The sequence below is a fragment of the Schistocerca americana genome, chromosome 3 (assembly GCF_021461395.2).
Source record: "Schistocerca americana isolate TAMUIC-IGC-003095 chromosome 3, iqSchAmer2.1, whole genome shotgun sequence".
Taxonomy (NCBI): Eukaryota; Metazoa; Arthropoda; class Insecta; order Orthoptera; family Acrididae; genus Schistocerca; species Schistocerca americana.
Genome location: NC_060121.1, coordinates 671,672,068 through 671,694,628, shown reverse-complemented (window position 1 = coordinate 671,694,628; position 22,561 = coordinate 671,672,068). Strand labels below are relative to the sequence as shown.

General features: G+C 43.8%; 1 protein-coding gene across 1 annotated transcript in view; it reads right to left on the bottom strand.

Annotated features, from left to right (window-relative positions):
* The window catches only part of LOC124606661 (solute carrier family 22 member 7-like), a 193,212-nt gene that overhangs the window by 95,261 nt on the left and 75,390 nt on the right, over positions 1 to 22,561 (bottom strand). Inside the window, exon 5 of the mRNA XM_047138668.1 lies at positions 8,908 to 9,076. Coding sequence (XP_046994624.1) covers positions 8,908 to 9,076 — 169 coding nt within the window. The remainder of the gene's footprint in view (positions 1 to 8,907; positions 9,077 to 22,561) is intronic.

Below are 22,561 nucleotides of genomic sequence, written 5' to 3'. Positions count from 1 at the left end.
ATATTTCTGTCCATATCAAATCTAACAACCAGCAGCTATACTTCCACTTCGAGTGCTGCCACCCATTTCATACAAACAAGTCCCTTCCATACATGCTAGACACATGTGGCTGTTGCATCTTCAGTGACAATACAGCAAGGGAATCATTAGGGCTCTCGCTCTCCCAACCTTGTACAGAAACAAATCTCCCCTGCTTTGTCTCTCCAGTCACTTACTACCTCCCACATTCTCACTGTCCAGCCACGAAGGGACACAACATTCCAGACTCAGTACCACCCAGGACTGGAGGAACTGAATCATACTCTCCACCTAGATTTTGACTACCCCCCATTGTGCTGTGAAACGAGGAATATCCTACCTACTATCTTCTCTACCGCCCCCACAGTAGTATTTCACTATCTAACAAACCTATGCTTACTCCACCCTTGCACCCAACCCCTTGCCTCATGGCTCATATCCCTGTAATAGGCTTATATTAAAGACCAGCCCTACAAGATCTCCCACCGGTACCAACTCCAATCCAGTCACAAGCATCATCCATCCCATCAAAGACAGGGCTACCTGAGAAAATAGTCATGTGATCTATAAACTTAACAGCAACCATTGTGCCGCATTCTACACTGGCATTACCAATAAGCTGTGTTGGCATGAATGATCACCAACAAACTGTGGCTGAGAGACAGTTGGACTATCTGTTTAGTGAACATTCTAAGTAGCACAATGTGCTTCACTTGAATTACTGCATCAAAGCCTGTGTGACCTGGATCCTTCTTTCCAATCCCAGTTTTATGAACTGTACTGCAATATATTTTCCAATCCTGTAACGCCCTCCCCCCCCCCCCCCCCCTGGCCAGTCCACTTCCTTCATCTACCTATCCCCTTCCCTCCTCCAATTCCAGGACTACACAGCCTTCTATTGCACCAATGCACCCATTAGTCTCTCTCTGTTTTTTTCCTCCTCTGCTTTTCTCCTTTCCTATTCCTCTTCCTCCCCCCTCCCAAACCTGCCAACAGCAAATAGCAGCCCCACTCTCTTCCTACCCGGTCCACACATGCCACCACAAGCAGCATTACACCCTCTCCAATTCCTACCCTGCTACCCACCGCCATCCCCACTCCAGCCTCCCCCTTACCCCCTCCCCCCAACCCATACCACTCAGATTGCTCCTCTCATCAGGAGCTGTTGGTAGCAATCTGGTCTTGGTGGCCAGATAGAGTGGTCAAGTAAGTGTGAGTTGTGCTTACATGAATGTCTGTGTGTTTTCTACGTCAGAAAAAGGCCTTTTGGCCAAAAGCTCACATTTATACACTGAGGCTCATAAATTAAGTATAATGATGAAACAACGCTCTGGTGAGCGATTTTCGGGTTTAAATCACCTCGAGGTTTGACCATGCGGTGCATTTGACCTATGGTCGTTGCACAGTGGTGCTGGCAGAAGTCCACATACTAAGAAGTGTGTTGTTGCATGCCAGAGTATGGTGCAGCGAGTAAGTGTGCAGACGTTTTCAGACGTGATAATAGTGACTATGTGTTGAAAATGGTTAAAAGAACTCATATTGATGACGTTATGAGAGGTAGAATACTAGGGAGATTGGAGGCTGCTCAAACACAGCAGGTTGTAGCACGGGCCCTCTGTGTGCCACAAAGTGTGATCTCAAGATTGTGACAACGATCCCAGCAGACAGGAAACGCTTCCAGGCGCTACAGTACGGGACGTCCACAGTGTACAACACCACAAGAAGACCGATATCTCACCATCAGTGCCCACAGACTGCCACGGAGTACTGCAGGTACCCTCGCTCTGGACCTTACCGCAGCCACTGGAACAGTTGTCTCCAGACACACAGTCTACAGACGACTAAACAGACATGGTTTATTCGCCCAGAGACATGCAAGGTGCATTCCACTGACCCCTGGTCACAGAAGAGCCCATAAAGTCTGATTTTAAGAAAAAAGTACATGGTCATTGGAACAGTGGTCCCAGGTTATGTTCATGGGGGTCCAGGTATAGTCTGCACAGTGATTCTAGCCAGGTTTTCATCTGGCGTGAACCAGGAACCAGATACCAACCCCTTAATGTCCTTGAATGGGACCTGTATGGAGGTCGTGGTTTGGTGGTGTGGGATGGGATTATGATTGGTGCATGTCTTTGACAGAGGAACTATAACAAGTTAGGTATATCGGGACGTCATTTTGCACCACTATGACCGCCATTTCAGGGGTGCAGTGGGTCCCACCTTCCTCCTGGTGGATGACAACGCACGGCTCCACCGAGCTGCCATCGTGGAGGAGTACCTTAAAACAGAAGATATCAGGCGAATGGAGTGGCCTGCCTGTTCTCGAGACCTAAACCCCATCGAGCACGTTTGGGATGCTCTCGGTCGACGTATCGCTGCACATCTTCAAACCCGTACGACACTTCAGTAGCTCCGACAGGCACTGGTGCAAGAATGGGAGGCTATACCCCAGCAATTGCTCGACCACCTGATCCAGAGTATGCCAACCCGTTGTGCGGCCTGTGTACGTGTGCATGGTGATCACATCCCATATTGATGTCGGGGTACATGCGCAGGAAACAGTGGCGTTTTGTAGCAAATGTGTTTTGGGACGGTTTTCTCAACTTATCACCAATACTGTGGACTTACAGATCTATGTCGTGTGTGTTCCCTATGTGCGTATGCTATTAGCGCCAGTTTTGTGTAGTGCCACGTTGTGTTGGCGCCACATTCTGAAATCATCCTTAATTTATGAGCATGAATGCAGCAGTCTTATTGTTCTGTCAGTCTTCAGCTCAACATATTATCTATATTGTGAGTAGCAATCTATACTTTTCATAATATTGTTATTCCATCCTGGATTTTCCATTGTTTGATTTTACTCAGAATGTTTGGTGTATTCTGCTTTTGTTTTGTGTCTGTGGATTTAGCTATCACTGTACTGTCAATTTTCGGGGGCAATCAACTCTACAGTCTTGACAGGAACTCGAACCTAACAGTGAAACCTGTTACAATTTGAAAATTCCTGGCAGATTAAAACTGTGTGCCGGACCGATACTCGAACTCGGGACCCTTTCGCGGGCAAGTGCTCTACCAACTGAGCTACCCAAGTACGACTCACGCCCCGTCCTCACAGCTTTACTTCTGCCAGTACCTCGTCTCCTACCTTCCAAACTTTACAGAAGCTCTCCTGCTAACCTTGCAGAACTAGCACTCCCGAAAGAAAGAATATTACGGAGATATGGCTTAGCCACAGCCTGGGGGATGTTTCTAGAATGAGATTTTCACTCTACAGCGGAGTGTGCGCTGATATGAAACTTCGTGGCAGATTAAAACTGTGTGTCGGACCGAGACTCGAACTCGAACTCGGGAAGTTTGGAAGGTGGGAGACGAGGTACTGGCAGAAGTACAGCTGTGAGGACGGGGCGTGAGTCGTGCTTGGGTAGCTCAGTTGGTAGAGCACTTGCCCGCGAAAGGCAAAGGTCCCGAGTTCGAGTCTCGGTCCGGCACACTGTTTTAATCTGCCCGGAAGTTTCATATCAGCGCACACTCCACTGTAGAGCGAAAATCTCATTCTGTTGCAATTTAGTTCTACTGAGGATGGACATAACATGCTAAGTATAAGTTATTTGCAACAAATAAAGTTCAACAGATTAAAACACAAAGATGATAGAAGATTTCGCCATAGAATAATGAATTCGATAAAAAATGTAAAAAAATAATTTAAATAAAGTCTTTCTATGACACACTAAATAATTTAGTGATTTAAATACTCTAAAAGTTTTGGTCTCAAGTGTTATGCATTTTTGCGAGCGCATCCTTCGTAAATTAAGTTGGTATTTGTTTTTCCCAATGAATTTTCTGAAGCGTTCACCTTTAAGTCAGACCATTATGAAGTCTTGCAACTTCACAGAATTGAACCAAGCTCTTTAGTTGAAGTTTTCAGAAAGGTGAGCAATTGAATTTTCAGAGTCTTCGAAAGTCTGCTGATCAAAACCAGGAGAAACTACGTTTGAATCATGCGTGTAATATGAAGTGAATTTGGCGCATGGAACGTTTATTAGATCTGCCTGTTACTTCATACTTCATGACTTGGCGTGAGCTTGTGTTTACTGGACAACCAAAATAGTTCGTTTTCTGTATGCTAATTTTTGAGAACATATCTCGTAAATAAACAGCGGTCTGGCTAAACGTACTTTAAAACTGGATACAGACAGCGTCTACCGCAAAAATATTTATTTCGATTGTAATCGGTTTCGGTCAGTTTTTGACTATCCTCAGACCCTCATACTGTGATGGTAGGCGGTGGCGATGAACGGAGAGGGCATTGTAACTCCACGAAAGTCAAATGCTTACTGAAATCGACGTTCGTTAACATCCGCTCCATTCACCGCCACCGCCTACGACCATGGTATGAGGACCTGAAGACGATTAAAGACTGACCGAAACCGGTTACCATGGATATAAATGTTTTTGCGATCGAGACCATGCCCAGTTTTAAAGTATTTCTGTACCCTGCTGATAAATGCTACTAGCGATATGTTCTGGGTCAGAGAACATTTTAATTTGCCAGGGACTCGCAATATATTCCCTGCTTTTCCACAGAAGTACCGATTTATAAATCTGTTATGTTTGGTGTACAATGCCTTCATTATATTTTAACTGACAATCATCGTCAACGAGGATGAAATGCTGGTGAGCATCGTTGAAAAGAATGTTACACATCGGGAGACACATGAAAACACATAGTAAATGTCATCTGTAACATTGCGGTGGTAACGTCTTTGGAAAAGTTAAACAGTAAATAAATACGAGGTGTTTGGAAATTCCCTTTACAAACTTCTAGGACTTGTAGAGGGGTGACAGTACATAATATTTTAAATAGGAACCTATGTTCGGAAACGTACAGTTTCCTTGCTATAGCCGTTTTAATACATATTTGCTAGTTAGATATGTAACAGAGTAGTCATGGTAAGAGGTGGGGGGGGGGGGGGCGGTTGGTTACGTAGGATCGGCTGATGTTGCATGACGTCTATCCCACCTCTTTGACGTGGTTGTAGTGTCATTCACGTGTCTGTGAGTGTTAGAGCAACATGGATGAGTATACGTTTGCAGAATACTCCGACACGATCCTTCTGAACGGCGAAGCTCGCGGTAATGGAAGAGCTGCTGGTCGCCATAATTAGATCCTTCTCCACAACGTCCGATTCCATTGCGTTCCCTTTTCACCACAATTACGCAGCGGCTTCGAGAATGTTTGCCTTCACCGTCAGCAGGCTTGACTGTAGTGCTCCGAGGAGACGCCGCACATCCGAATTAGAGGAGGCCTTCCTGCATGACTTTGTAGGGAACCTGTCAACGAGTACACCAGCAATTTCTATGGCTATTAATGAGGGGAGTTTAAAACAAGCGATGTACTGGAACACGCCAAATCAATTACTTTTAAAAGTGGTCGCGTTACTAACGTTTTTCAAATGGTTATAACCTGAAACGGTACTTTTCCGGACAGGGTTCCATTTCAAAATATTATCTATTTTCTTCCCTCTACAAATCCTACAACTTTGTAATTGGAATTTTCGAACATTCTGTGTAAATAGGACAAACCAAGAAACATTAACATTAACCGCCGAAAGCTCGAAGGTGAAGTAAAATGGAGCAGGATAGCATCTGTAAAGACTAATACTCAACAGAAGAAACGATGTACATACGGTAAAACAACCTAAAAGCCTGTATAAAAATTAAATTAAATTAACAATCACAATAAAATTAAAGTTATACAAGACAAGAGTACTGAAGAATAACTTGAAGGGGTTTTACTTATAAAATATGAGTAAAAGATTATATCAGGAGAGACAAAAGCTAAATTATATATCGCTGGTATGATAAATTTCTCTTACTATACGGAAGATGACTAATGAAACAGCATAATATATGTTCATAGACAGTTACAATAAAATGCATAAATACAAGAAAAATTGGAGAAATATAATGAAACAGTGTGGGGAGAATTGGAGAAATGTGAGGTGTAAGTGAAGTTTAGAAAAACTGTGTTTGATATTCAATACTACATCCTCACTGTGTGACAGATATTTATTGATTTGTGGAACTTTTAAAAGATTTAAGTTTTAGCCTTTGCTCGTTATGTGGAGGGCGTGGGGATGTGGCTGGCAGCTGTGGCCCTCACTCAGTATATCCTCACGATGCCAGCTAAGCTAAGAGGAAATGTACACTTTCGAGTTTCACTAAAATTACATTACTTTGTGTTTCCCAGCCCTTGGTATTTGTGGATTAATCTTACAAAATACCTTGCAGGGATAATGTTGACTTTAGTAGCTGCTTCGAGATGACGTTTATTCATATAACTTCAATGACGATCAAAAAAATTGTTTTCGATATTCTACGCATAATTTTCATTAATGATATATTTCTTTGGAGATTTCAGATGTGTGTGAAGGTGAGGGCTCCTGCTGCCAAAGAAAAAAGAATAATTTGGTATTCCACGCGATTTGAAGTCATGACATCTTGTACCGATCCTCCACGCGACAGTCAAAAGCAAGACGGAAAAGAAGTGCGGTACCAATGCAATTCACTGAGGCAGTGTCATGGATACCTACCGCATTGTAATCCTCTAGATCTGAGGTCGAGTGTGCAGTGGGGTTTTTCCTCTTGCTACTATACCCAGGAAACCTCGTTTTGGGGGATATCGTGTTGACAGCAGGGTTTTCAATGACTGTAGCACACTATAACAGCGGATGGGCGGGCCAGTGATTAGCAGAAAACCAGAAATGAAAGCACCTATCATCGAGAAGAATTTCCACGCTCTAGGGCGCACAAGCCATAGTCCACACGCACACCTCTGCGCATCGGTCGTCACGAGGCGCAGTGAATATTATGGGGCAGCTCTATGCACACCAGAAGTTTCTCTGAACAGGCCGGTGGCAGGGTACATATACAGTGCAAGTCGCAAGAGCCGACAAACCATGTTAGTCAGTAAAGTTCTTTTCTGTTAGGAAGCGGTATTGTTCTCGACTTATGGTTGTTTGCGTGGCGTAAAACTCGGTGGTCGTCTCTCAGCGGCGAGCGATGCATAAACCTACTGTTTGGACGTGTAGGTAAGTATATTTGCCAACAGAGTTTGGCACGACATCTGCACCTACACCAAGACGAATGCACAATGCGCAACTCTTGCAATTGTCAAAAACGTTTTAGGAACACTCCGCGGCCATAAGGCTGCTTGTTCGGCTGCCAGGTCTCCTGATCGCAGTCCTTATATATGAGACACCATAGAGAGCCACGAGGATGACGTTTGAGCGGTCATGAATCGTGATATCTCTTCAACGATTTCAGTGTCACGCCACAACACTTGGCTATCGCCATCAGTACAAAAGACTACACTACACTACACTACCTGTTCAAAAGTATCCGGACACCTATTAGTGGACGTGAATATGGCGTGTATCCACCCTTCGCATTTACGATGGCTTTAACTCTGCTGGAGACACTTTCAAAGAGGTGTCTGAATGTATGAGGAGGAACGACAGCCCATTCTTCCTCAAGATCCGAAACGAAAGACGTTACTGATGTTGGATGCTGCAGTTTGGAATAAAGTCGACGTCCTAACTCATTCCAAAGATGTTTCAGTGGGTTAACGTCTAGAGCCTGAGCAGCGAAGTCAAAATGGCTCTGAGCACTACGCGACTTAACTTCTGAGGTCATCAGTCGCCTAGAACTTAGAACTAATTAAACCTAACTAACCTAAGGACATCACACACATCCATGCCCGAGGCAGGATTCGAACCTGCGACCGTAGCGGTCGCCTGGCTCCAGACTGTAGCGCCTAGAACCGCACGGCCACTCCGGCCGTCAGCGAAGTCCATTTTAGAAATGTTACTCTCCACAAGCCATTGCCCCACAGAAAGTGTTTCACAACATGGTGCTTTGTCATGCTGATACAAACACTTATCGTCTCTCAACTGTTCTACCACACTTTACACAGTAATCGACAGTGTAAAATATGTTAATATGCTTCCGCATTGAGCCTTTTCATAAACGCATTTAGGGAACCGCAGCCTAACCACGAAAAACAACCTCATACTGTAACACCATCTCCTTCGTACTTTGCTGTTGGCACTACACATGATGGCAGGTAACTTTTTTCGGACATTTCACAAACCAAAAAAGTTCCAACGCATTGGCACAGGATATGGCGTGATTTATCACTCCAGTCGGTCTTTTTTCCGTCATCCGCTGTCCAGTGGCGTCGCCGCTTATAGCACCACAAGCGCCACTTTGCACTGCCTATAAAAATATGAGGATTACGAGGACCTGTTCAGCCACTGAGCACCATCCTTTTTAGTTCCTTACGCACAGTCATTCTGTTAGCTAGCCTGCAGGTAGCACATTAGAACGAGTGATTAATCGGCTGATACCATGCGACTTCTTACAACAACACTTTAGATCGACTGAAATGTCCATGATAGATTTTTTACTCAGGTGACATTCAATGACTAGTCCTCGTTCGAACTCAACGAGTTCTCCTAACTGATCCATTCTGTTGTTACTACTCGTCTGATGGCAACACAACAAACCCCGCGGGTCCGCCTCTCGGGACATCTAGTGGTCAGTTTCGCATTACTTATCAGTGCCCAGATACTTTCGATGAGGTAGTGTAATAGATATTCCTCTGTATCTCGTGTCAAAAAAATTGAAAAATAAGTTTATGGAAGAGTAAGTGCCATGTATTATACGCTCATAGGAAATAGCATCGATATTGCACGTATACCACTTGATTCTTCTGTCACAACAAGAAATTTTAACATTACCTAATTTTTCAACATACTTATAATAATAAAGCTTACAAGAATTATCATCACCCACTAGTAATCCTTTCATATGCTCCGGCCATCTTACCTGTAGAAGAGTAGTAACACAAGGCAGCACAGTGCCGCAAAAAGTATGGAATACTTCCAGCTGGGAAACATCTGAACAGACAAGCTGGCAAAAGCCAATCCGACAGCCAGAGCAACGTTTGCCATGCAATTTATGCTGGATCGGTTTCTGATATCCGTCAGCTCCAGACCTGAAATATCAAAATGCGTTTCATATTTAACCACTGAATTTTCGATGATGCAGTACGATATTGCCCTTTACAGAAACATTCCTAAAAGGCTAATCACCAAAATATGACAATGAGTCCACATACAGGGTGTCTCCAACCTTTTGGGTCAAATTAAAACATGTGTAGTGGGTCCACAACCGATTATATTGAGATAGCGAACCAATGGTTGGAAATGCATATTTGTTGTGTTGTGGACATACACAGCATGCACTGCATGCAAACAATGTAGCTCATAGTAATTGTTCAAAGTGACGACAGCAAGTAATCAATGCATGCATAGAAACGGCCCGTGAAATTCTGCTACACTCCCTCAAAGATTCAAATGGTTCAAATGGCTCTGAGCACTATGGGACTTAACATCGATGGTCATCAGTCCCCTAGAAGTTAGAACTACTTAAACCTAACTAACCTAAGGACAGCACACAACACCCAGCCATCACGAGGCAGAGAAAATCCCTGACCCCGCCGGGAATCGAACCCGGGAACCCGGGCGTGGGAAGCGAGAACGCTACCGCACGACCACGAGATGCGGGCCTCAAAGATTCCTGGTGTATGTTGTGCCAGCAGAAAGGCACTTGAGACCCCAGCAAGCAGGACGTCATCTGCTTTTATGGGGTCTCATACACAAATGTCTTGACATAACACAAGAGGAACATATCTAGAGGTGCGAGATACGGCGATCGTTCTGACCATGGCACAGCATCTCCCCCTGCAATCCAGCTATGAAGGTATATGATGTTTAGGTGCTCGTGTCCATTAACATCGAATTGGGCTGGTGCAATGTCGAACTGAAACCTCACCCTTTCGAGACAAGAAGGGGTTCAGTCACCATAAAGTATGGCAGCACATCTCACAGGAACACCAGGTGACATTGACCACTCAAACAAGGACGCAACTAATACGGTCCTGTTAAGTGATCTTTGGCAATGTCCACCCATACTTTGACAGATAATTGTTACTGGTGGTCATCTACGTGGATGCCACGGGGGTTGTCCTCACTCCAGATGTGGCTGTTACAGCTATTGAAAACTCCATCACAGGTGAATGAAGCATTATGCCTGAACAATACAAACTATGAGAAGTTCAGCACTACGACACGGCGGTGGATAATCCATTGTCAAAAGTGAATTGGGGACTCAAAATACGTTGATCCCACTGGTTGCACGTATTCTTTATGATAGGGGTAAAATACCTGTTCCAACAGTTCACACTGTATTCTTCGAAGAGTCTATTTCACAGGCAAGTTGATGCGTGCCTGTTGCTGGGTGGTAGGCCATACGATCTAACAACATCTCCTGGAACTCTTGTGTTCGGACATGTCTTTGTCAGGAACCTTGGCTGGCTCTCCGTGGCGCGAATGACCCCATCTCTCGTAAGGCGATATCCACGGAGATAAACTTCTTCCAATTACAATGGTGCCTGTTGGGAAAGCGTTCTCTACACATTCGTACTACATTAAGGGCACTACATCCTGCCGCCCCATACGACAAATGCAATTATCTCTACCAACTCTAGTGACGTGCAACATCCCATTTTTGACCATACGTCATGCACTGCACAGTAACACTCCACACCATGGACACATCACAAGCTGTCTGATGCAATGGACAACTGACACCAGAGATAGTGGTGTGTGTGTGTGGGTCATAGGTCAATGCAGCGGTGGGATGCAAGCAGTCTCACTTGACACATATACTGTGGCTGAGTTTTACTGTGGTTCGGAGCTGAAGGGCCCCCTATGACTATTTGCATTAAGTTCATTTAAAGACAGGTGGCTATTAATGATATAGTATATGGCCATGCCTTTGGGGTTCAGACCTGCCTGTTTTGATAGACAGAGATTGGCAGACAGCAAACAAGCAGGGTAATTGTTGAATAATCGTTTCGTTGCTCGAAGAAAGTGGCTGCCGTTTGCAATACCAAATAGGGCATTCAGAATGTATACTCGCGGGTGGTCGAGAACTACGACGTGAGCTGGTGGCCGATTGGTGCAGTTATTCACTGTGAGGAAGACCACCCTCAACGAGCGCCAAAAAAAAAAAAAAAAAAAAAAAAAAAAAAAAAAAAAAAAAAAAAAAAAAGTTTCCGTTTACTCCACGCAGGTGGACTGTCACAGTGTAACTAATCGGCGACATACGTAACTTGCCTTTTCTCTGTAACTGAAAAATAGTCATATCGCACCCGTTGTGTGACGGTGCACAAAGCATCTTTAGTGGCCCCTGAAAACGAGTTATGAGCTACGAATCATATACTAATAAAATATGTGCTTAACATTTAATATAAAAGAGCAGTAATGATGTGATAAGGCGAATTAGCTACACAGCAAATCGAAATTTTTTAAAATCGATACCTGGAATGCATGCAATAGATCTTGATGAATGTGTCTCCCTGAAGTGAGTTGGAAATAAATATTTATCTAGAACTGAGTTTCTCTGAGCGTATACAATGTTCAGATAACCTACGGATATGCAGCCAGATGACGTCGTCGACAAGCGCCGATATTTCGACAGGTGTACAACCTGTCATTTTCAAAGCAAAACTGCAGCAAGTAAGCGCTATGCAAATGAATTTCCAGTTCTGATTGCAGGGAGATTCCAGAAAGATATAGCGCCACCACATAACTATACATGACCGACATCAAAAGTTATGGATGGTGAAAACTAATAGTCATCAAGTGAGTTAGCAGTAATTCTGTCCCTCTGTTTTTGACAGCGAAAGAGCACGGTTCCACTCAGGATTCAAGCAAAACCTCCATCTCTATTTATAAGGTTACTTGCTAATTTAGTTTAAACTACTTCTTTAATAACACCATCCCAATAGCGGAAAGTTCATTTCAAAATATTCGTGTTGTTGTATTCCATAGGATGACTGGTGCCAAGACAATGCTCTGCACTTGCAGATTTACTCAGCTGTTGTGTGTGGCGCTTACGCTCAGTAAATTGGAAATTTGTGGTAAGTTCTATGGGACCAAACTGCTGAGGCCATCGGCCCCTAGGCTTACAGACTACTTAATCTTAAAGTAACTTACGCTAAGGACAACACACACACCCATGCCAAAGAGAGGACTCGAACCTGCGACGGGGAGAACCGCGCGGGGAACCGTGGCAAGGGGCCCGAGACCGCACGGCTACCTCGCGCGGCTTACGCTCAGTACACTGGTCCTCCGTGGTCCTTACACTGACCAATAGAGGGTGGTTCATTCATCGTGACCGGGCCAAATATCTGACTAAATAAGCGTCAAACGAAAAAACTACGAAGAACGAATCTTGTCTAGCTTGGAAGGGGAAACCAGATGGCGCTATGGTTGGCCCGCTAGATGGCGCTGCCATAGGTCAAACGGATATCAACTACGTTTTTTTAAATAGGAACCCCCATTTTTTATTACATGCTCGAGTAGTACGTAAAGAAATGCGAATGTTTTAGATGGATCACTTTTTTCGTTTTGTGATAGATGGCGCTGTAATAGTCACAAACGTGTAAGTACGTGGTATCACGGGAAAGTATTCGCAAGTACGAAGCACAAAGGACTACTGCTTTACAATGGACAAGCCTCAGGTGGAAAATACCTCGTGCTGCTTTGTGGCTTCTCAAAGGCGTCTCTCGTTGGCAGCGGAAATGGAACAACGTGGACTACGTCTGTGTGGAAAACGTTCCGCATACAATATAGCAACAGCTTTCCCACTGCAATCCTCTTTGGCGTATGTGAGCAGTATGTCGTCTATTTCAGCAGCTGTATATTGGTACATGTCGCAATGCTGTCAACAATGTTACTGCAGTGGCAGACCACGCAACGTCCGCAGTACGATGCGGACGACGGCTGTGTGGGGGAGTGTAGTGCTTGTGCAAGGATGTTATTAGGTTCATACCGGGTATCCGCAGTACACAGATGGCTACAAGGTTGCATACCTTCCGTATTCAGACACCAAAGCGAATCAGAACAAACCGTCACAACATTTCGTTCTCAGACCTCGCCGTATTCCAGCGCCAAACCCGTACGTTTCCGGATAGAGATTCCTTCTTGAAAACTGATCGGTTTGCCGTCCTGCACAACATACCAAACGTTGACATTGTTCTTTTGTGGCAATCTGTATATTATACAGGCTAGTTCTTATTAACGGTATGCCCCCGAAGCGACGTAGATTGTACTGAGACAAGTCATTTAATGCAAAACAAATGGGGCGGCAAATGTCAGTAAATACTCCTCCAAAAGTGGATGACATATGTTGAAGGTGTGATTTCACCAGATGCTGCGGCAGAATCTATCGGTCTTTCCTACCTGATCATTCCAACCGAAATCAAGTATTCACGTCGGTGCGACTCTGGGCGTACGTGCGTAAGTAGGGCTCACGGTTCAAGTCTTTTGCATTGCGTTAGACAGTCATGTGTTTTCATTGACGTAACGTTCATTACGGTATTTACCTGCCTCGCTGCCTCCGCTGGTTAATTGTAAAGAACACTACAGCAAAAATCTACCATAATGCGTCACAACTAAAAAAATACGAGCACGTTTCCGAATTGCATCGCTACCAGTAAACGATCTTCTTGTTCTTTACTAAATGAAGTCTGTGACCAAAAAAGAGGAGCGACAAAAGGAAAGAACCACAAAGTAAGAACACCTTTTGCTTGATTACAGGGAGAACAATAATTTGGTAACTTCTACCTTTACAATACATCACATTTACGAAAGGTGTTCGAAAACAGAGCAGCCTATCGGAGCGGTGTGTAGCACTGCTCCCTACCTCCGAGGGTAAGATCGCTGCTCGTGCAGCGAGTTACGTCGTCTGGTGACGTCATATGTTCTACATCTGTGGCCCACTTTTCGATATCTCCCGATATTTTCGGCAGTATGAGTCTTACATTAAGAAACATTGTCTGAGAGTCATCTACGTCGCTTCGGGGTTTTTGAAACGTTAGTGAGAATCACCCTGTATATTGTTCACTATGGTTCTTTTGGATGTTAGGCACAGAGATAGGGACTTTATAAATTGCAAGATGCAGGCGTGCCAAAACCTAACAGCTAAGACAGCTCACTGTGCTGGGGAAGTATGGTTCACTCGTAAAAAAGTGATTTAAACGTCTTTGAAGCTGCCAAATATGTCGGAAAGCTAGTTCCCTTCTCTTACATCCCTAACTCTGCCCAGAACATGTTCACCTTTTCTGTGCTATGATGGAAGCGTTTTTCATTCACGTTACCAACTTTTACTCTTCCACAATTTTGATATCAGACGCCATTGCTTGCCAACTGATGTAGATTTTTGTTGACTCGGGCGACGAATGATCCGGTAGAGCTCTTTTTAGTGTCTTTTCAACCATTCTGCGTGGGTTGGACATCGCTGGATGGCTCCTCTCTGGCTACCCGCACAGATTGTTGAACCTTTCCAGTACAGCCTGCTGTGTTCTCGGGGCACACAAGCCTCGTCACCATACCAAGGTCACATGCCTGCAGGAAGTTTTTTGTTTAATTTTTTAAAAATATTGTCCTTATTGTTTAATTTTGATTATTTTGATTGTTTTTTGTTCCATTTTATATTATTCCATTGTTTCTAAGTTTATTGGATTTATTATTGTTGTTTTAACTTTTTATTTATATCTACACATATTTCATTCATATGCGCAAGAGATTTTATACGAGGTCATTTGAAAAATGCCATGCCATTAAAATTGCAACACCACGAAGATGACGTGCTACAGACGCGAAATTTAACCGACAAGAAGAAGATGCAGTGATATGCAAATGATTAGCTTTTCAGAGCATTCACACAAGGTTGGCGCCGGTGGCGACACATACAACGTGCTGACATGAGGAAAGTTTCCAACCAATTTCTCATACACAAACAGCAGCTGACCGGCGTTGCCTGGTGAAACGTTGTTGTGATGCCTCGTGTAAGGAGGATAAATGCGTACCATCACGTTTCCAACTTTGATAAAGGTCGGATTGTAGCCTATCGCGATTGCGGTTTATCGTATCGCGGCATTGCTGCTCGCGTTGATCGAGATCCAATGACTCTTAGCAGAATATGGAATCGGTGGGTTCAGGACGGTAATACGGAACGCCGTGCTGGGTCCCCACGGCCTCGTATCACTAGCAGTCGAGATGACAGGCATCTTATCCGAATGGCTGTAACGGATCATGCTGCCACGTCTCGATCCCTGAGTCAACATATGGGGACGTTTGCAAGACAACAACCATCTGGACGAACAGTTCGACGAGGTTTGCAGCAGCATGGACTATCAGCTCGGAGATCATGGCTGCGGTTACCCTTGACGCTGTTATCACAGACAGGAGCGCCTGCTATGGTGTACTCAACGACGAACCTGGGTGCACGACTGGCAAAACGTCATTTTGTTGTATGAATCCAGGTTCTGCTTACAGCATCATGACGGTCGCATCCGTGTTTGGCGACATCGCGGTGAACGCACATTGGAAGCGTGTATTCGTCATCGCCATACTGGCGTATCACCCGGCGTGATGATATGGGATGCCATCGGTTACACGTCTCGGTCACCTCTTGTTCGCATTGACGGCACTTTGAACAGTGGACGTTACATTTCCGATGTGTTACGAACCGCGGCTCTACCCTTCATTCGATCCCTGCGAAACCCTACATTTCAGCAGGATAATGCACGACCGCATGTTGAAGGTCCTGTATGGACCTTTCTGGATACAGAAAATGTTCGACTGCTGCCCTGACCAGCACATTCGCCAGATCTCTCACCAAATGAAAACGTCTGGTCAATGGTGGCAGAGCAACTGGCTCGTCACAATACGACAGTCACTACTCTTGATGAACTGTGGTATCGTGTTGAAGCTGCATGGGCAGCTGTACCTGTACACGCCATCCAAGCTCTGTTTGACTCAATGCCCATGCGTATCAAGGCCGTTATTACGGCCAGAGGTGGTTGTTCTGGGCACTGATTTCTCAGGATCGATGCACCCAAATTGCGTGAAAATGTAATCACATGTCAGTTCTAGTATAATATATTTGTCCAATTAATACCCGTTTATCATCTGCATTTCTTCTTTGTGTAGCAATTTTAATGGCCAGTAGTGTACGTCATGCAATGCAGAAAAAAATGGCAAACGTAAATACTACATAGAACAAAAAATTAAATACTGTGCGAAGTTATGATAATAATTTCTATACATAGTTTATATTACGTAAATAAACTTACGATAAGACTGTACGACATAGATAAACGTATGATACGAATAAAACTTTGCAATGATTATACAAAAAAGACGTGGACACGCGGTTCACGTGAAGAAGCAGCTTTGAAACTCAGAAAATTGTGCAAATCTCTCCCTGTTAAAGAAGATTATATGTCAAATGGCTTCTGGACGGCAGAAGGCTTCCGTCTAATTTAGCAGCAGCATGAGACTGTACATTACCGTACTTCTTAAAAGTAGTTACAAAGTAACCCTCAAGAATCAAGTGATCAGCCATGCAACGAAATAGTAAGAGCATTTCATTATATTTACTTAAAAGCTTATTTTATCCCATGCTGAACGATTTGCGGAGCTATTAATAAAATACTGAAAAGCATAAATCTTATTATCATCTCTTATCTTAAAACTGTTGTCACTGTTTATTTAAGGCCTGGAATAATAAAAATTGAAACTTAAGAACTGCCACTATGTGAATAATTTTGACGCGATATTTTGCAACAAGCAATCCGATTTAAGTATGATTTCGATGTGGGGGAAATAACGTAGATCTGCGAAACAATGTATGCGACAAAATACGAGTATCAACTTTTCAATTCCGCACGAAAATTGAAACATAGCATAGTAGTTTTTCAAGAAAACGCAGTAAAACATTTTCTATTGCTTAGAAATAAGGCAACATTTTTCCTGAAAATTATTTTTAGAAAATTTCTGCATGATCATCGATAAAGATTCAAATGCTTGATCAAACAGCATGTCATTCTGTGCAGGGCTGGGCATAATTGTGATTTGACACATTCATTGTTTTGCATGTCCAATGATTTTTCATTGATTTTAAGCGACTGGTGAATAAAATTTTTACATATAAACAACGAGATCATAATCAAGTGTAATAACCAGTTTTTTAGTTATATCCAAATGCTGCGCTTAAAATGCCAAGCATTTCTACGAAACGCAGTTTCATTTGCAGACATGTGATTTGTCTCACGTAAAACCCGAACGATGAAAGATTTCTGCAAATGCTTCTTATAGCTACAGTAAAAATGTATTTTTTATTATCATTTGTATCAAATTGAACCGCCTCAACAAGTGCGACACGCGTAAGCGGAACTTTGCGTGCATTTTACGTGTAAATTTAGTTCGCTATATCGCGGCAACGCATAAAGCTTCCACAAAAGAACAAGACGACCATTAATTATATACATTTGTCTACCTTTACATAAATTTTAACTGGTTCGCACAAGAACTCGCGAAAAACGTGTTTTTTTGGCATGTAAAATCCGAATGAAGCTAGATTTTGAGAGCGAGTTTTCAGGTGTATCGTTAGACCATTTTTTTATATATCTGATTCATTTTAACTGTTCGCACGCGTTCAGTACACTAATTTCACATGCTACTCTTAGCTCGACATTAAACCATCGTATTTCGACAGTGGCTCAAGAAAACCTGTTTTGACTTTATCCATTTACATACCTTTGTGGAAAGTCTGAAGCGATTCGTACAAGAAATAGGACGCTTCAAAAATTTCCACGAAAAAAGGGCTTTTGCACGTAAAACCCAAATGAATCAAAATATTTTCCAGCGCTTAAGACTTATCTTAGACAAAAATCCGATACACCGGTGGACCATATTTGAACTGTCAATTGCACTCTAGTCCGGAGTCAATTAAGAGTGACTATTTTTGCGTAAAATCCGAACGGTGGACATAGAAATGGTGCTATTATTTGAGTATTAATTTCAGAGAGTTAAATCTTTTACAGAAGGAATTAATCGATTCGCTCAATCTGCGTGGGCGCCAGCTCCGGGTCGTCGTTCAAACGTTGCTTTACATACAATAACATAGCTACAGTGAAACATGTTTGACTGGCTGTACAAATTGCCGCTGGTTCGGGCTAAACCAAAAACATTTCACCCCAAGTTCCTAGCTCAAACAGGAACCGAGCACCAAGACCCATCGAAACCGAGGCCCACGAGAAAGACAGGCCGTGGCTCGTACGTCACGAAGGTAGTCCGCTCAACTCAGCAGAAAAAAATGCGTTTCTAAACCTGTCAACACGCAGCTGCGCGTGTAAGTACTAACGAGAATTGCATCTTCCACTGGAATCTGCTATTATGAAGTCTTACTGATTAACAGTACTAGAGAAAAATTTAATTTGAGATCAATACTCGATATCAATGGTATAACGGCTTGCTTATAGCATTTAGTCTCTTCTGCCTAACAGTACTTATTACATGCTGGAAGTGGTGCCTTATGCAGCTGATAACAATTTTAGCATGATTTTATTTTATTGTACTCCAGTACAGCTGTAGCAGATTATAAGTAGGCCCATGGAGTTCCCATCATTATAGGACTAATAACAGTAAGATTCCATAATAGCGGATTCCAGTAGATGGTTCAGTTTTCCTTTGTACGGACACCCCTAGTTACGAGTTAACACGTGTAGAAACGTAGTTCGTCAGCTGATTTGAGCGAGCGAGCGAGCGAGCGCAGGACTACCTTCGCGACTTAGCGCGCCGCGGCCTGTCTTTCTCGTAGGCCTCGATCGAAACCGTATTTCTATGCGCTGCCTTTTCATACGTAGACTGCACTATCACATCCACCTGTTGTGCAGCTTCGACTGCTGCGGAACGTGCTGTTAGAGAGTCAATGATGTCCTGTAAGGCACCGACAGGGATGTAGAGCCATGCCCACTACAGTGCCGTGCGCATCTTCGCCAGGTTTCTCGGTTGACGATCTATGACGCGAACAGTCCGATAGAGCTGGTCGCACATGTTCTCGACTGGCCTTTAATCAGGGGAGTTCGGTGGCAAGAGTGGTGCGTAAACTCATCTTCGTGCTCTTCGAAATTTGTACGCTCGTTGCAAGCTTTGTGAGACGTTGCATTGTCCTACTGGTAAATGCCATCGTGTCGAAGAAAAACAAACTATGTGAAGGGATGGTCCCCAGCAGAGATAATAGTTATTTTTATCCATTATGCCTTCAGAATGACAAGACCACCAATGAATACTACGAAAACATTCCCCACTTCACAACTTTCCCTGCTCCGGATTTGACCCTTAGCTTTCAGGCATTTCACACCGTACACGTCAACGGCCGTCTGTCCAATGGATCATGAAAAGTGATTCATCTGAAATGGCCACTTGTCGTCGTCGTGCGCCGGCCGGAGTGGCCGAGCAGTTCTAGGCGCTACAGTCTGGAACCGCACGACCGATACGGTCGCACGTTCGAATCCTGCCTCGGGCATGGATGTGTGTGATGTCCTTAGGTTGGTTAGCTTTAAGTAGTTCTAAGTTCGAGGGGACTGATGACCGCAGCTCGTGGTCGTGTGGTAGCGTTCTCGCTTCCCGCGCCCGGGTTCCCGGGTTCGATTCCCGGCGGTGTCAGGGATTTTCCCTGCCTCGTGGTGAATGGGTGTTGTGTGATGTCCTTAGGTTAGTTAGGTTTAAGTAGTTCTAAGTTCTAGGGGACTGATGACCGTAGATGTTAAGTCCCATAGTGCTCAGAGCCATTTGAACCATTTTTGGACTGATGACCTTAGAAGTTTAGTCCCATAGTGCTCAGAGCCATTTGAACCATTTTCGTCGTTGTGAAAATTTCAGCCTTCGTCGCCGATGAAGAGCAGTCAGCACTGGTGCACGAACCTGGCACCTGCTGTGGAGGTCCAGACGCAGCAACTTTCACTGAGTGGTTGTTCAACAGCTGCACGCCTGTTCGACCCAACACATGGCCTCATCCGTCTTTCGCACCTGTTATCTAGGGCCCGTGGTGCTCCACGGTTGCCTCGGCGCCGGTTTTTGGATAGCGCCATTAATCCATGTACCGTGTACTTGAACAGTTTACAAACTTAGCCGTTTCGGAAATGCTTCCACCCTAGACCCGAAAGCCAATGATCATGCCCTTTTGGACGCCCGTTTCTGCATTATAACAGCTGCGCCGTTTTCCTCGTCTCCCGATGAGCTTTAGACACCCACCCATGCTAGTGTTACCATCTGCCGTTTGTGAGTGCTTATTGCAAGCTGACTTCGATCGTAGTGGTCATATTAATGTGACTGGGCCGTGTATTTGCTACAGCGCTTCCTTGCTCTATTACGGTGGTGGATTTCTTCTCGTAATGATGCACAATATATGCATTCATGTCAGAAGGAACATTGCAGCTTAAATCGGAACAACACAGACACTGCAACATCGTTATTACAATCCGTCGGGGTAAAACCGTTTCTGACTATCGAACTCAATATTTCGAGCTTCTCTCTGCCATCTTTAGTTTCCATGTCACCACGGTCACTAAGCAGCCGAATAGCATATTTCTATCTGCTTACTGATTTCATGTAAGGCCAAACCTCTTGGGGTTCTTAGTCAAATCGACTGCAAATATTTTAGTTCCAGAATTATTGACGCTTTTGTCAATGGATGAAGTTTTATTTGCTCCCGTAGCAACTTCCTAACACAGCTATCGAACCACGGTGGGTCTCTCCTGACCCTTAAAGCCTTGTGAGGACACTTACTTGTTTCAGACGTACTGAAAGATGGTTTTGAATTCCATCCATTTCTGCTGCACAAGTTCGTCCACTGAACGGAATATTTGGTGTTAACTACTCAGATACTCTGCTGCAGTTGGCATCCTGTCTCCCTTATGATTATTATGTAGTAGTATTCTGCCTAGTGGCAGGTCCATGTCTTCGTACGGAGAATTTCTGATTCCACTGTTCCCTGTCTTCAGCTTGTTCCTTCAGTCTGTTGTATCTCCATCCATCTTTCATATCGTCCAGATGTTGAATTCTTCGTCTTCCTCGTCCTGCGTTTCCTCTGCGTTTCCATTCGATGACATCATGTGTGAGTCCCTCGTGTCTAAGTACATGTCCAATCCAGTTGGTCTTTGTCTGAAGAATTGTACGCAGAATACTTCTCTTCTCTCCTACTCTTCGCAGTATATCGTCATTTTTTATGCGATCTGTCCACTTGATCTTTTCCATTCTCCTCCAACACCACATTTCAAAGCTCTCTAAGTATTTTTTCTCCTTCTTTCTCATGGTCTATGTCTCTGCTCCATACAGTGCAATGTTCCAAATGTAGCTCTTTATCAGTTTTTTCCTCAATGCCAAACTCAACTTGCTGGTCAGCAGAGTCCTCTTCTTGTTGAAAGCAGCTTTGGCCATGGCAATTCTTGCTCGGATTTCGTTGGTGTAGTGGGCATCCTTTGTGGTAAAACTTCCCAGGTACTTTAACTGATTCACATTTTCCAGTTGCCGAATGTCAACAGTTATCTTCAAGTGTTTCTCACGTTTTTATAAGCGCATCACTTTTGATTTTTCGATGTTGATTTCCATGCCGTATTTTCTTCGCGTTTCTACCAAATTGTTCATCATGTGTTGCAGCTGTCTCTGATTTTTGGCGAGCACTACCAGGTCGTTTTCATACTTGTAAAGTAAAAATATTTCCCTATCTTTGTTGACATTCCTTGTAACGCGGTGCTCTTTGAGGCTGTCAGAGCCTTATGTTTACTGAAGCGCTCCTCTACGGTAACCCAGGAAATTGTGACATTTTTGGAGAACGAAACTCTCTTCTATAAAGATCAACATGGATTCTGCAAACGGAGATCTCGCGAAACTCAGCTTTCTCTATTCTTGCAGAAGATCCATAATGCTGTAGACAACGGCGCTCAGGTTATCACGCACTCCTTGACTTCAGAAAGGCATTTGACACCGTCCTCCGCTGCCGTTTAGTGAAAATAACACAAGCGTACCGAGTATCGGACCAGATTTGCGACTAGGTTCAAGACTTTTTGCAGACAGAACTCAACACGTCGCTGTTCAAATCAAAATTAACAAATGTAATTTCCAGAGTACTCAAAGGAAGTGTGTTAGAAGCGTCACTGTTTCCAGTGTACATAAACGATCTCGTGGAAAGTGTCGGAAGCTAGTTAAGACTGTTTGCAGACGATGCGATTGTCTATGAGAAAGGAGCAACGCCATAAGAGACTATCTATTTACAGAGGATTGATGAATGGTGCAGGATCTGGCAGTGGACCCTGAATGTAAATAAGTGTAAAGTATTGCGCATACATAAGAAATGAAATCTGATACTATACAACTAAACTGTTGATGACAAATTGCTGGAAACAGCAACTGCCGTAAAATATCCAGGAGCAACTATCCAGAGGGACCGTAAGTGCAAAGATCACACAAGAAAAATACTAGGAAAAGCAGATATCAAACTGAGATTCGTACAAGAATCTTAAGAAAATGTAAACTCATCCACAAAGGAAGTGGCTTGCAAGACG